The sequence below is a fragment of the Heterocephalus glaber genome, unplaced genomic scaffold (assembly GCF_053883595.1).
Source record: "Heterocephalus glaber isolate CG9 unplaced genomic scaffold, H.glaber_assembly_v1.0 deba00001465, whole genome shotgun sequence".
Classification (NCBI taxonomy): Eukaryota; Metazoa; Chordata; class Mammalia; order Rodentia; family Bathyergidae; genus Heterocephalus; species Heterocephalus glaber.
The window spans coordinates 19,899,918-19,916,221 of NW_028258312.1; the positions used below are offsets into that span (position 1 = coordinate 19,899,918).

At 36.1% G+C, this 16,304-nt stretch overlaps 1 protein-coding gene across 6 annotated transcripts in view; it reads left to right on the forward strand.

Annotated features, from left to right (window-relative positions):
* Kiaa0825 (KIAA0825 ortholog) overlaps positions 1-16,007 on the forward strand; it is a 382,237-nt gene extending 366,230 nt beyond the window's left edge. For 4 of the 6 annotated variants that reach the window (XM_087180707.1, XM_087180710.1, XM_087180709.1 and 1 more), the window contains one exon: positions 12,926-16,007. In XM_087180707.1, coding sequence (XP_087036833.1) covers positions 12,926-13,043 — 118 coding nt within the window. In that variant the 3' untranslated portion in view covers positions 13,044-16,007. The remainder of the gene's footprint in view (positions 1-12,925) is intronic. The other 2 variants (XM_087180706.1, XM_013071110.3) reach the window with 1 other exon arrangement.
* The last annotated feature ends 297 nt before the right edge of the window (positions 16,008-16,304 follow it).

A 16,304-nucleotide genomic window follows, 5' to 3' on the forward strand; every position in this document is an offset into this window, starting at 1 on the left:
AGTTATTGAAATTCTTAATCAATTTCAAACAAAATATGAGGCACATCTATATCTCCAATACTTTTCTAAACACAATATTTTCATTAATTTTAATAACAGAATTTTAGGTAGTCTCTTCATCTGATGGATCATATGTATCTAAATGTGTTTGTTATTCAGATTCTCATCCCCAGAAATCGTTAGTGCCAAAGGTGCCAAAACAATTGGTTGGTACTGGCTTTACACAGGTACTAAAAATATCCTAAATTTTTTGATAACTTTTGAATTGTAAATTTGTGATCCTTTCCTTCTTCATGAAAAGGAGATTGTTGTTTTTATAATTTTTAGAACAAGAATAGTACTGCCGGACATAGTTTAAGTCTCTGTATACCTAACAGTTAAATGTATGGAATAGATACCAAGTGTTATGGTTTTACTAAATGTCCCCCCAAAGCCTCATGTGCTCATAGGTGGGGCTTTTCAGAGATGACTGGATTAGGTTGTGTGAATTTGGGTTAATGGTATGATACTCGATTAAGAGTGTATGGTACTAAATTAGTCCATTGATTGGAATTAGCACATTACTGGGTTTGAATAATGTAAGACCCACCCCTGGCACCAATAGTCTTATAGCCTGGATGGAATATAAAAGGAGAGAGGGAAGGCAGAGTTGCTGCCTGCTGCCTTCTGCCTGCCATGAACTGTTTCTCCTCTGTGATGCCCCTCTACCAGGCCACCTGCCTTGGAGCCAGCCAGCTATGAACTGAAACCTCTGCAAACTATGAGCTGAAATAAACCCTTCCTCCTTTAACTTTGGGTGTTGGGTGTTTTGTCTCAGCCACAAGAAAAGTAACTAAGACACCAAGTGTCTATACAGCACAGTCTATAAAGATTTCCAGAAATGTCAAGTTTAACAGAAAAAGGCATTTTTCTCTTTTGATTCATTAAATTATACATTACTTGGGAAAATCAGCAATAAGTTTCTAGCACTATATAGCAGTCCTGACACATCTCTTAGTAAAGGACAATTTTCCATATCAGCACTAAATGTTGGCCAAATAGTGTGACCTTAGTCTTCTGTCTAAACTCCTATAATTAAAAATATATATACTGGTAGAAATTAAGTCTCTATGGAGATGTGGGTGATGTAGTAATAATGGAAACGTTCAAATTCCCTTATACTGTGTCTATGTTTCCATTTATTTTTTTCTTAAGCCATAATTATTTTAAATGTTACTCTGAGTGTTCTTGATTGTCCTATTTGTTGGTATGTAACTCTTCTACTTAAATACACAGAATAGATCATATTAATTAAATTGCTGAGACAGTTGAGTTGTGCTGCAGATTGCCTCTAAAGGCTATAAATTCAAATTAAGGGTTTTGCTGCTTGTTCCTGAACTTGGACAGATTCCTTTTTGTGCATTAGTAGTAACTGAAGAAATCAACCACCTTGCAAAAGAACATTCATTTGAATTCTTGTAAAAATGGCTAAACTGCCTATATAGCTACTTATAATCATGTAACAGTTTTAGATGAAACAAGCAAACAAACTGCTAATTCATGATGTCAAGTGTTGATATTTTATAGTGTTGAGTACAGATTTTCTCAGATATAACTACATTTCTCTCTATATTTAAATATATACTTGTATGTATTTATATCTATTACATTATTCTTATGTATTTCTATATATTTCATTATATATATATATATATATCATTGAGTTCCAGAGGTTCTAAATAGTATGCCATATTAACATACTGTGATATATATATTGTGATAAAAAAAAAACCTTATTTTTCAGATATCAAAATGTTCAATTAGGTCAAAGCAACTTGTGGAGAGTTAGAATAACTGCGTATTTTAAGAAATGTCTCTGTTTTGTAACTTACAAAGGCAAAGATGTACCTACCATTTATAGTATTCTATAAAAATCTAATATCCTTTCCACGTCATGAAAATCTCCATACTATTAAAAAAAGAAAATCCTGGACCGGGGATTTAGCTCAGAGGTTCTGGGTCCTACCTTGCAAGCATAAGGTCCTGAGTTTGATCCCTGGTATGAAAAAGAACAAAAAAAAGAAAAGAAAAAAGAAAAGAAAATCCCTATCATTAAGTTTGAAAATAAAACAATATAAGTAAACTATATTCTTATCTTTCATTTGACATTATTTTGATGAATGTGATTCCTTAACATTTTCCTTTTCTCTATTAAAATTCCCCTCTAAATTAATGCTCCTTAATTAGCTTGAAGAAACAACTAAATTGAGTTAGAAATAGCTCTGTAAAGATCTCTGAATCCTTACCTAATTGATGTTTTGGCAATCCACCCATTCCTAAAAGCCCCTACTGAAAGATACTCCAGGCCTCGTTACCAAGGGTTGATAGAGGTGATGGGGCCCCTATAATTTAACTCCTTTAGAGATTCGATATGAAGCTCAGAGGAAACAAAACTTTCAAAATATTAAAAATTATGACCAATAAGGAAAGATTAAATTTTTCTGTTTTAGCAAAAATAAGGCCAAGCAAAAATCAACCGTTTGAAATTGCATGTAATGAATAATACTGATTTCTTCATTTCCAACTAAATGTATGCTGAAAGGGATGGACTGAAACTATGTACATTCCTTAAAACTTGGGTTTTGAAACATTGGTAAACATACTTGTAAATTTGTCTCATCTGGAGAATATATAAGAAAGAGGGTAGGTCATATCTGTTAGGTGTAGTATTTTTAAGACCTATCTCTAAAGGAGGAGACTAACTTACATCTTGTGGTTTCTCTGTGGTAAATAAAATAGAGTTACTAAAACAATAGTGCTATTTAAATTCAGGCTAATTATTCTGGTTTATAATAGATTTTCCATTCATGAATCACAATACCCATAATGTTATTCTCAAACATAGGATAACTTTTTATCTGTTCCCCTTTTTACAAGTTTGTCTTCTGGGACTGAGTGCTGTTCAGAGTCACTTTCCTACAGAAATGCCTTTCAAGAAGAACATCAAATTCTATAGTTTTCAGTCTCACCATAATTTAATAATGACTATACAAAAAAACCAGGATGGTTTCTTTTATGAATGTTGCCCCCTTTCCAGTTAGTAAAGGAAAACATAAATTATTGCCTAAAGCTACCTAAGGAAGAAATACCTAAATTATATTTCTCTCAAGCAATTACCGAAATGAAGCCTAAGGAAATGGCACCAGCACCCTTTATTACCCATGGTATTTCATACCTGACCTGAAATATCATACAAAAACTCTATGGGATTTTGAAGATGGATTTAGAGTAATTAGTCAGTCCAGCCCATATTATGAACTTTTGATCGAATAAACTTCCTGATGTGAAGACGGTATCCAGCTCTGACCATGGATTTAGTACATGTTCAATAAATATTTGGTGGATAAATAGACAAAATGACTGCACACAATAAAACTCTATTGTAACTCTGGCTCATTGTGATAGTGTATATTAAGTAGACCACAAATCAAGGCAGATTTTTCAAAATGTAAGTTAGATATACCACATTCCAATACAATGGGTAACCGTTAAAGCCCTTTAATTTATATCTGATAACAAGGGTCCACTGTAATTGATTTCATTAATATTCCATAAGAAAGAATTTTTCCAGAGTTTATGTTTATCTTGGCAAGTCTTCTATTTTTTCTCAGTCTAAAACATGTCCTAAGAACTGATATAGTCTAAAACAACTGTCTGGGCCATAAAAGAGAGATTTAAATTTGTTTAGTTACTGTTATATATTTTGATGCTTTAAACATTGAGAATCTAAATATTTAGTTATTCTCAATTACATTCTCCAAAATAAAAAGGTGAATGATCATGTTTTACTGATGACTAGACTGCTATGTGTGTTATTTCTAAGAATTAACTGTAATGAACTCTCCTTTCCATCAGAGCTACTTATGAGAACTCCATCCTTTTGTATATTTTTGTGGAGCTTCTAAACTGAAAGGAAACAGAAGGCCATCAAGAACCAGAGCTCCAAATGAGATCATGTTGTATGAAGGTATATACTGTAGAAAAAAGTGGTGGAGAAAGTGAGAGTAATGGAAAGGTCATTTGCCACAGGCCAGGCCTGAAGATGGTCCTTCATCTCTTCCCTGCTCCCTTTCTTCTCCTCCATAGATTAGAGATTGTAGATTAGGCATTGTAGGCCCTGGAGGGCGCAGCCCCGGGAGACAGTTACCTTGTATCTTTCCCTGCTCCCTTCCTGCGCATGCCCCGATCACGAAACAATCACACTAAGTTCCGCCAAGGCCACGTAGACCACGTAGCACTATTTGCCGGGCCTTCTCTTCCTGTTTGCCTTCTACTATAAATAAAGAGCGTGGGGTGCTCCAGGTGGCCATTAGATCCGGACAAGCTGTGGTTCCACCTGGTCCCAGCTATCCACCTTGCTTTCATCGTCCTTTCTTCATCTCCCACCGCTCTCTCCGGCTTCGGACCCTATGCTGTGTGGGTTGTGGCAATCATTGGGATCAATCTTGATGTCATATCATCAAAAATTAGATATTTAAATATTTGGTGACCTATAAAGGACTGATTCCAGCACAATACTTTGACTTAAATTAAGCACTTTGCTAACAAAAGTTTGTTTTAAAATTTTTTACACTGGCCAAAAATACTAGTGTCAAATAACATGAAATTATGTCTTCTGCATGTCTCATACTCTTTATACCACCATCTCATTCTTTAGAGGGTGTGGGTATGACTAGTAAACAAAGGAACTTGCAAGAATTTGTGTTTTAGTGTGATCATTGACTTTTTGAGTTTAAGTAATAAGTAATGGTACGGAAACCAAAGAAAGGGACATTAATTTTAATGCTCTCAGGGCTGTCTCTGTATTGCTCATATATACAATTAATAATTAATGCCTGTTAGAAATATCAGATTGTTACCCATTGTGATACTAATGGCTGAAGATTATTTCTTTAATCTATCTAAGAATAGCATAGTAATACCTAAATTTCAAACACATCCCAATGAACATTTTGTGAGGGCTTAAAGTGTGCAGAGTACAATTTACAAAGCATTCTGTTATTTATTATTTGAGCCAAACTTGGATAGGTGTTTGACATTTGGGAGCGGGGAGGCACTGGAGTAGAGGACAGCACAGGTTTATGTATTGTTTGCTTGCATGTGTGGAGAGAAATAACATAATGTGGCTTGTTTGGGTTTTTTTAATAAATTCCTGAGAAGTTTCTCTGAATCATGCATACACAAGAAAAATTATTACTTTATGATCATTAAAAAGTATAATGAGATATTTTCTAACTTTGATTCATTCAGATAGCTGTCCCTGGAAAAATCTTCCATAGAGATGTAATCATCCCATTTCAGATGCCCTGAGTCATAGCATTTCCATCACTTATGTCTCTCACAGAGTGATAAGTAATCTTCAAGTCCTTTAAAAGCATCAGGTCAAGAGGGATATAAACGCAGAGAAACGGGACAAAGACATAAGTGTACATGGAACAGACCATCTTGGTATTGTCTAGAGGCTGAATTCAGACCTGGAGGATCCACTCTGAAACTTTTCTAGGTTTATTTAAAAGGTGAATTAAGTGGCCTCAGTTGTGTGGACAACACAGCCAGAGATGCAGAATGGAAAATGTCCTCACACTGCCACATCTATTGAAAGCAAATGATGATATCGATGGTGTGAATGTAAAAGGTCAATTTCTACATGTTTTCTCTTTCACTTGACGTGTCATGGGAGAAAAGTATTCATCCTTGATAAATATATTCAAAAAGGGCTGGGGATTTAGCTCAGTGGCACCACACCTGCCTTGTAGGCACAAGGTCCTGAGTTCAACACCTGGTACCGAAAACAAAATTCAAAAATATTTCTGAGGTTTTGAAAAATAAATCCATCTCTTCCCTATTTGAAGCCAAAGGAGTGCATTATGTGTACTAAAATATTTGAAATAAAATGTATAGATAATGAAATGTCAATGAACTACAGGTGGAGACACTACATGTGAAAAAGAAAACAGAATGTAATAAATAAATCAAGAAAGTAATAAAAAGGGTTATAACAGAAAAACATACGGCTAAGTGACAAAGATTAATCTTTACTGTAGGGACTATTAGACTTTAGGGATAAGGGTGATCCCATCAGGATTAGATAGGAAGGAACACAGGAAAGAAGTGGGCTGTGGACAGGTCTGAGAAAGAATATGCAGTTTTGGAGTGAATGGAAAAGCGTTTTGCAAAAACAGAAATGGAAATATGAAAAATCAAAAGGCAGGAGACAATAAAGAAAATAATTTTCTCCCTGAGGAGGGGTAGTATTAGCTACTATGAAGCTAGAACCCCGAAAGAGTTAAACTCTCCTGCTAGGGCAGTCATTGCTGGTTTGGTGTAGCAGCACATTAGGCATGAGATCTGAACACTGGAAGACTGGTGCTCTGTTCAGCCTAGGAATCATGAGCACCTGAACTACAGACCGATGGCAGTGGGGAGTATGGGTGTGTGTAATAGTGATTACAAGGTAGATTGTCCCTTAACTGAGGCTGAATGTGTGGACGAGATTGGGAGTGGAGACATACTTTGTGGAGTTCATTCAGGCCTTGTGCTGTTATTGAGGGGACATGGGGGTCATGGTGAGGTTGAATACAAATTTTTTTTTTGATACTGAGAATCGAACTCGGGACCTTGTACTTTCGAGGCAGGCGCCGGAACCACTGAGCTAAATCCCTGGCTAGGTTGAATAAAATATTAATAGGATATTAGTAGAATCAGAGTGGAGAGGAAAATGACCATGTAGAAGCAAAACTTTAAAAGCCTGGGACCAAAATGAAATGTAAAGATGATTTGTTCAAACTTGGAACATAGATAAATAACAGATGTAGAGACACTAGCTGAAGATATGGGAGTAGATATGGGGCTTTCCAAAGAGAAAAAAAGACTGACTCTGAGAAAAGCTGGCAGGTACAGAAGAGCAGGAAAAAGAGAGCAGATATAATTTCCTCCCTTCTTGAAGCTCTCTTTTCTGAAGCCAGCCTGCAATGAGCTGTACAGAGAAACAGAAGGGCAAAAACTTTTTTTAAAAAATAAGAATAAAATCCAATGTGACTTCACTTCTCACTGCTCAGCTACCAACTGGTAGGAAAATTTGAAATCATTTATTTGGCCAGATGCTTAATGGTGTTTAACAGTACAATTAACTAATAAATAATTATAAATTACTTTATAAATATAAATAGGTACATAAATGTTTAAAAATCACATTAAATGAGGAAGCTTATTTCAAGCCACATTTTCATATCCAAGTATTTTATTGGTTCTTCAGGAGAAATACCAATGATATGATCAGATGCCACCATTACAGACTGTATTTAGAAAATACAACTAAGGGATTATAGAAAAACAAAACAACGTTGGCCACACTAGGTTGAGCAGTGCTCTTTAGCCTGAAACATCTTCATGAAAGATAAAAAGGAACAGTAACATGAACACAAATATGTATAATTGAATACTGACTGAACCCTTTGTAATACTTAGCAATTTCATTTTACCTACACATGTATAAGAGAGAGAATCTATCAAATAAAACAATGTAAAGGACACAGTAGGAGAAGAAACTTAAAGTAGGGGCTCTAAGGAACCCAGTAGACATGAATAGAGTCCACAAAATAAGAGTTAAAAAATTATGAATTTTATGAAATGCTTGCCATTCATAGCTCACCTACTCTGTATAACAATGCATTGAGATGTACTCTATCCTGCTGGCATCCTCTATTTTGCAAATGAGAAAACTGATGCATGGTTTTCATGTGCAGAACTGATTAGGAAACTTGTCCAATACCATGCATGTAGTAAATGGCAGAGTCAAGATCCAAACCTAGACAGTATGGCTCCACTATCGCTTGGGAGAAATCTAGGAAAGGTTTTATGACCCAAATAAAATGAGGCAGATGCTGCCTTCCCTCTCCCTGCCTCAGAATAAGGGTGTGATAGCTGAAGCTGCAACATCCACCTTGGACCATGCTGTAATGAGCAAGAGAACCATAGACGTCAAGGCTAAGGCCTCAGCCCCACTGTTTTCAAGCCACTTAACCAGTGCCAGCAATTGCTCACCTCTGGATCTCTTGTCATATGAGAAAAATATTACTCCCCCTTCTTATACCCACTAGAGTCAGATTTTTTCCCCTACTTTCAAGTTTATCAAATATATAAGCTTGTTAATAATAATCAGTAATAATAATAATAATCAGTCACTAAGTGTTTGAGATAAGCTTATCAACTATATAACCTTGTTAATAATAACCAGTAACAATAATAATAATAATAATCCATCACTGAGTGTTTGAGATGAACCTTGCATTTTATGTTTCGTGTACACTTAGTCATTTTATTCTCATTACAAGTCTATAAAGCAGGCACTATTATTTTTCTCATTTCATAGATAAGGAAACTGAGGCAGAGTTTTATCCAGCTTTCTAAAACCACACAGTTGATAATGGGATTCAAATCTAGCTGGACCTTGAAGTCCCATTCAGCAAATAGTATTCTAGGCTCTGAGACACTAAAATCATTTCAATTAAAATCAGGAATTAAATGGGGATTCCTACTACATCAGTATTCTTATTACTCTTCCATGTTAGGTATATGTTTCTCCACAGGATTACTTTTTGGAAAAACAACTCTTCGTTGTGTGAGTTGTTACGTATTAGAGATATTTGACATCTCTGTTCCCTGGGTCCTAGTGGAAGGATACTCTGGATGTAGTGTCACCAAAAGTGCCCTCCACACTTCCCCCTAGGGAAGCAGCCTAACCCCATGAAAACCATGCTACCATCAGTGCTAGGGTGCTCACTTAGCATGCACACAGCCTAGGATCGGTACCCAACACTGGAAAATAAATAAAATAGCAAGCAACTTCTAGAATAAGACTGGCAAACTTTCTTTCTCAGTAAAATCAAAATGGTAGAGTTTTGTTCATTCTCAATCACAGCTACTGCACTCTGACATTATTGAGTGAAATCGTCATAGATAATCCATAAACAAGTGAGTGGCCTTGTGTTCCACTCAAACTATTCTGACCCTATTTTATTTGAGAACCCTGAGACTTACAGTAGCTAAAACTTGCCTGAGGTGATTCAATTAGTAGGTGGTAAATTTGGATTGGATCCATTGGCAGAATGATTTCAGAAGGTGTTCTCTTATTCAGGACATTATTGATTTCTCAGATTTGAGATGATTTTCTCCCAGTCAAAGGCAGAGTAAATGCCTCAGAGAGCTTCTCACACTCCAGACTCTGGCCCCCTTTATCTGTCTTGTGCTGGTTGCTTCTTTTTACCTAAGGGCCCTGTGGGACTTGCCCCTTTGATGGCCTGGACCAGCACTATAAGGACATGTGTCATGCTCACCCACATCTCAAGCATAAAGACACCTCCTGGTTGGCTCTCACACACAGACACAAAGACCAGCCCTATGAAATTGACCACTAGGACAGTAACTCAGTGATCTGTGACTGTTTTTATTTTGCACAGAGATCATAAATCAACTGTTGCTTATTGAAGTACACAGAAATATAGAGCTCTTGGCCCATGGTCTGGTACGTGGAAGAGCTCTATAGTAATCGATAACATTAATAGAATAGTATCAGTAGCAAGCAGATATCACCAGTCCATGTGTGAACATGTGTGCAAATTCAGGAAATGCACCAAGGCTAAGAACATCCAAGTCAAAATCATGGTGCTAGTGGATAGGGTTGTGGCTGCTGACACAGAATATCTCAGTCCACGTGTTTAGATGGGAAGCAAGACAGATAGTCTAGGAGAGGACAAGACCCTAAATTTACCCACCTAGGAACTAAATAGATGTGACCTGTTCCAGACGATGGTGAGGATGATGATACAGATTTTACTGCTCCTCAGCATCTAAGACACAACAGTCATTGGCACCAAAGTTGGGGCTTGGTGGCTCTTCATTTTCCATAGTAGGCAGGTGGGGAACTTAGCAGTAATGCAAGAGACAGGCTACCAAAGTGAGGAAAATGTCATGGTTTTCAAGGAGAACTAGAATATGCTAGCTTTGATAATAGCTAGTTTTGTAAGGACATGCTTTCACCACAGATACTAAGTGTATCAGGGGAAAGTAGAGATACCAATAAATCAATTATGTTTAACAAATCAGTAGATTATTTTCTCTTCTAGTAGTTTTTTTAAAAAACAGAATTGACTTGTTTTTGCATTGTGTTAACAATTAGGAGATAAATTTATCTTAAGAATTTATGAGTGTGGAATTTAACAATGCTTGTGATAAAAACATACATTTCAAATCTCTAAAGCTTTTATTTAATACAAGTAAAATTGTCAGGGAATACATAGTTGTAATACTACCTTTTCAACTGTCTTTGTCATCATTTCATATCCTCTCGTGAAATGATTTCTTCGTAATAAGCTCAACGTATATGAGAAGGTTATGATAGGTAAATAACTTTGCCTAATATCATTAACTAACAGCTCAATTATACTGTGAAGTACTGGTAATTGTCATGAAGCTTCAAAATCCTTATCATGATTCTATTATATGTACAATTCATTTAAATTACATTAATTATACAGATTTTTAATGAAGCAGAGATTGCTTTCCATTTTTCACAAGTAGAGACAATAATCAAAATATTTATGTGCATATTATATATTGTGTTCTGTTGCTATTCATAAAATAATTCATTTACTCAGGCAATATTAGTACCTTGGCATGGAAAGGAAAAAGGCAAGCCTAATATTTCTCTTCGGGGTTTCTTGGAAAAGTAGATCATTTTTTCCATTGTATTAAAATCTTGGTACTAGGAGTGAACCTGGAGCCTTTGTACTTCACATCCTCAGACATTTTCTTATTTTTTACTTAGAGATAGTGTTACACTAAGTTATGCAGACTGGGGTTAAACTCATGATTCTCCTGCCTCAGCCTCCCTAGGGTACTGGGATGACAGGTTTACACCATGACACCCAGTTTAGATAGTTCTTTTAGTTACTATCTAACACAATTCAGCAATGTTTTCAGAAAATGAAATATTACCTATTTGAACAGTATTGAATAACACCTATAAAATGGTTTGAAAACCAAGCGCGGACCCCAGAGTTCGCATCCAAAGACACCTGGCCAAGTGACTTGAACATTCTGGGCCTCAGCCAACTCTTCTTTAGACTTAGAATAACAACATCTGGTAGTGAGACTTTAAAGAGTCCTTAACACAATGCCTACACCATCATTACTACTAAATAAATATTTTCATTATTTATTTTCCTGTTTGGGCATTCAATTTAACATGGACAGTAATAATGCCTAAGTTCATCTATACAAAATAGTGAGAGTGTTTTCCTTATTAAAATTCCATAAAGTCAGTGCAAGCTAACCTTGTGAGCTAAACTGTAAATCCCCAAATACCTATTTGGAGGAGTATTTCCCCAGGTGATGTGGCTTTGAACACTGTGATACTGAAAATTGTCTGCCTATCAAGTTGTTATTAAAACTTCTGTGACCATTGTCCCAACTTCAAGCATAGGAATCACAGGGAGAAACTAAGGAGGACAGAAATAACAGTGTTCAGATCTGCATAAGGCTGGAGTAGAGACAAGGAGGGTCCCAGCCAGAGAGTGAAGAAGAAATGTAAAATAAAAGCAAGTGTAATGTGGCAAATAATCATCCTCCTTCTTTCCAGGCCTCCCTGGCTCCTTTTCTCTCATGTACACCACTGCCCAGGGCAGAGTGCGCCCAACACCCAGCAAGGAAACCTGGGTAAGAACAGGCTTCCTGAAAAATGCAGTCACCCTGCTTCTTTTCACCAATCAAAACCAGAAAGCCCCACCCGAATCCCCTGCTTTCTAAATATTTGACCGGAAATCTAACTATATAAAAAGAGGGCCCTTGGAAGATCATCAGTGAGGAGCCATTGTTTATTAGAAGTTCTGGGGCCGAGGATTTAGCTCAGTGGTTCCGCCACCTGCCTTACAAGATCAAGGTCCTGAGTTCGATCCCCAGTAAAAAGTTCTGTCCCACTAAAGCCTGTGCAGCAGAAAGTCTTAGATGTATCAGCATTGGTTTTAAAATCCTTTGGGGACAGCACTTCATCACAGATGATTAAGGAGGTAGAAATAAGAGTGAGGAGAGGAGAAAATAAACATATGCAAACCACTTCCTGTTCAAGTGCTGGGTTCCCTGTGTTGTGGCCAGACCTGGGGAAGTGGTACAGATAAGAGAAATGAATGAGGGCAAGGGAGGACTCTGCTTGATTTGGTGTAATAACATTTACTTTGCAGGATTATATACATATATAATTCCATATTCTAACATTTCTATAGTTCTTAATCATCCAGAATTAGAGGGCCGGGGATTTAGCTCAGTGGTTCCGCCACCTGCCTTGCAAGTGCAACATCCCGAGTTTGACCCCTGGTACCAAAAAAACCCCAAAAAGAATTATAAAGTCTTTAACCTCCTTTTTTAAAGTAAATATGCTATGAAATCTTGCTAATGACTTGCTGCTTTTCTTCTGTGATTTCACCTGCTTGCTCCAAATCTGATCTTTATTTCTAGAATAGACTAAACTGCCCTTAAGATACATCTAGTTTAGCTTGATATTCTTGCTGCCAACGTCCTTCTGGCAAACCTCCTGCAACTTCCTGGCAAATCTCTCTGTTTTAAACATTTTAAAAATCTAGCAAATAAGAGAAACCCGATTTGAAACTATGCTACAGTGGACTCTAGAGTTGGACTCTATTTTTCTCTTCCATCCTCTGGCCCACTCTGCAGAACCAGTGGCAAGGAACTGTGTTGACCAAGAGGCAATCGGTAAAGAAGAAACAAGGAGAAACTAATGATTCAATCAGGCAGTGACTACACAGCCAAGCCTCGAATAGCTAACTGTAGTCAGGAAGTTGCAAAAAATACTAAAATGTGATTTTTCTTCTAGATGGGAGATGAGGAAGGATGAGACACTGAAAGAGGAAGAAAAAGTGATGCTGGAACATTTAAAACGAATTTGCACCATACAGAACTCTTCTGCCTCAGATAACACAGAGGATCAGTAATCTGCAGAAAACAGCAACAGCTTTATTTTAGGAAACAATCTCATGTAATGGAGTAGGATTTTTACTATAGTTGGAATGAATCTCAGATGTGCCGTGAAGCATGAAACCAATGACTGAGTAATCTCTGTACTGAAAAGGAATACTGTGCATAAAGAATAAAGTGCTCCATATTTTTTATTTTAAAAATAATTTCAAATGTTTGCCTTTCCCCGGTTCTCTCTGTATATGATAAAACTGCTGCCATCTCCTGTTCCCTTTGAATTATGTTTTCCTCCTTTCAGTCTCAAAGTATCTATGACAACAGGCAAAATGTTTGGAAATCTTTTCCCTGAGGATTTTTTAATACAACATTTGGATATTAAGTTGAATGAAATCAGAAAATCCCCTGAGAGTCATCTGAAATTTTTAATTTAATTTTGCAACTCTAGTCCAAGTCCGGGTGTTAAGTGTCTTTAATACCTGCTCTTGGATCAGCCTCCTTCTCCACATACCTCTTCTTTCTCCAATTTATCTTAACCATAACCACAAAAAGCATTCTTTTGAGCTATTAACTTTGTCATATCTCTACTTGTGATGGTTTTCAGTTCTCCTAAATCTGATTCAACCTTCTGCACCTAAACCTTCAGGTCCTACATTACCAAATGATTTAAGGGCACACAACTGCCCCAAGTCACATACTTAACTACCATTTTCCTCACCAGAAGCCATCTTTCTCCCAGAGTGATACTCAGGAGTCATTCCAGCAGTTCATGGTCCATAATGTCTGTTGCCTTGCTTGTTTGCATTACATCAATATACACATGTGTGCATGCACAAAGGAAACAAAATGTGTTCTACCACCTTCTCTGTCAAGTAAAATTATAGATATTTACTATTTCCTTCCTATCAGTGCCTGATGCTAGATTATAAAGATCTCGAAGGGCCTGAGATAGAATGTGAAGTCTCCCTTTATAAAAGGTATGATTAAGTAATGCATTGAATGTTTAAATTTCAAAACATTTATTACAATAAAAGACACACTGCCATTAATCGTCCTCAGAATACTCCCCCTTGCTTTAGGCATGCTTATCTTGTCCTTGCTACTTTCTGAAGCAGTTCTGGAAGTACCCTTTCATAAATGTCTTTTGTTGTTTTGTCCTGGCTGCTTCCATGTCCTGAATGGATTCTAAGCGTTTACCTTTTATCTTCCTTTTGACTTTGGAGAAGAGCTAGCAGTTGCATGGTGTCAGATTTGGTGAACAAGGTAGATGAAGATACACTGATGTTTTTGACAGAAATCGCCATGAACATTTGATTAATGATGGGTGATCATAAAATATGGTGAATATTTAATTATTTTAGAAATTATTACAGTAAAAGATATATTGTCATTACTGTAATACAATTTTTAAAAATGTAAATACGATATCTTTCTATCACTCTTTGTGACTCCCTTTATGTTTATTACTCTGTTACTCATAGAGTGGGAGATTATTAAATGGCTGCCAGTGAAAGAAGATAACAAACACAATGAAACAGTTGAACAATCTGCAGACATCTGGGAGAAGCCTTATGTCACAGGCTATTTTAGATCATATGACATCAAACATCATGGTTACTGATGTTCTTAGATATAGAACTGTCCATGCTCCCACATTCTGTGATTTTTATAAAATATGTGTAGGCTACATAATTTCCAAAGGAAAGTACTCATGCATTTTCAAATAGTAAAAGTTGGGAGTGCAGAGGAGGCCACTGTAGAAAATGTCTTGCATCTCTTCTTTAAATAAAAATTCATAAATGGCCACGTACCAGCTGCCTGCCAAATAACACATTTTATTTTTAAAGAATGTTATTTAGTTGGCCAGTATAATCATGAACCAAGTGTTTTCAAATATGGTTGAAATAATTTCTAAACATTCTATGCAGACCATTTTAAAAGTTGCAGAAAATTTTTAATGAAGATTGTACGTTTCATCTGATCTTATCTATATACTGTGTAGCAATCAATATAAGGTAATAGTTGATGATTCCTTCAGCTAATTGGTAGTCTATGGTTTGGAAGACCAGACACTAAAATGGAAAGTCAAAATGAAAATAAATCAATCTAAGAAACCAAACTAAACAATCTCATAAAGTTACAGAATTTCACATTTGGATTAACTTCTGATATATCTAAAGGTCATCTTTTAAAGTTGTTTTTCTTTTTCTTTTCTTTTTTCTGTGTTACTGAAGATTGAATCCAATGGTGCTCTACCACTGAGCTACATCCTCAAGTCTTTTTTTCCCTTCCTTCTTTCCTTCCTTCCTCCCTTCCTTTTTAGACAGGATCTTTCTAAGTTGCCCAGATGAAACTCTAACTTGCAATCCTTCTGCCTCAAGTGCTAATATTACAGACATGTACTTGTTCTTTGAATCTGTGTATTTCTGTCCTGATTCTAGGATGAAATTTAGTTTCTGGGCAGGGGAGGGGGGCATTTTTCTATGATTTCCATTGGAAAGAGAAATATAATAGGGGAAGAATGAAATGATTTCAAAAGAAAAGTGGAGGAGAAGGAAAGCTTACAACTGAACTCTGTTTTATACTTGCTCAGTGAAAATACTATAGACATAAGTACAACGAAGTTTATAATTGGGAATGTGAAATGATGTCATTGATTTAGTGTGTCATTTTGACTTTATACATAATATGTTTTAAAGAATAAGTAGTATTGGGCCAGGGATTTAGCTCAGTGGTTCCGTCGCCTGCCTTGCAAGCGCAAGGACCTGAGTTTGATCCCTGGTACCAAAAAAAAAGGAATAAGTAGTATTTCAAGACCATATTCTTTCTCACATTTATTTTACATTTGTGTAAGTTAACAACAGAAATGAAGCTTAACATTTTATAATTCCCCATATGCCTATTACAAAAATATTATTTTATAAAATGTTATCTTCCTTCTGTGTTCTGTGTAACTATTTTTATATAATTATAAACAGATGTCCATTTCATTATTGGTTTAGCAGTTACTATATGGAAATAGTATGAATTAATTTTTAAATAAATTATAAATGAAATCTATTTCAGATTTGTATATGTTGTCATCATTGAAACGTTCTTATAGCACTACCAAACAAAGAATGGGAAAAAAAAATCACTTGTTTTTTTCTTACCAATATGGCCTACTCATAACATCCTATTATTTCACTTTATATATTTCTGAGGCCAAAGGAGCTTTAGGTAGTTTATAATTAGCTTTTCCAACTATGAAACATTTCCACTAAAAGGTATTAGCTATATTC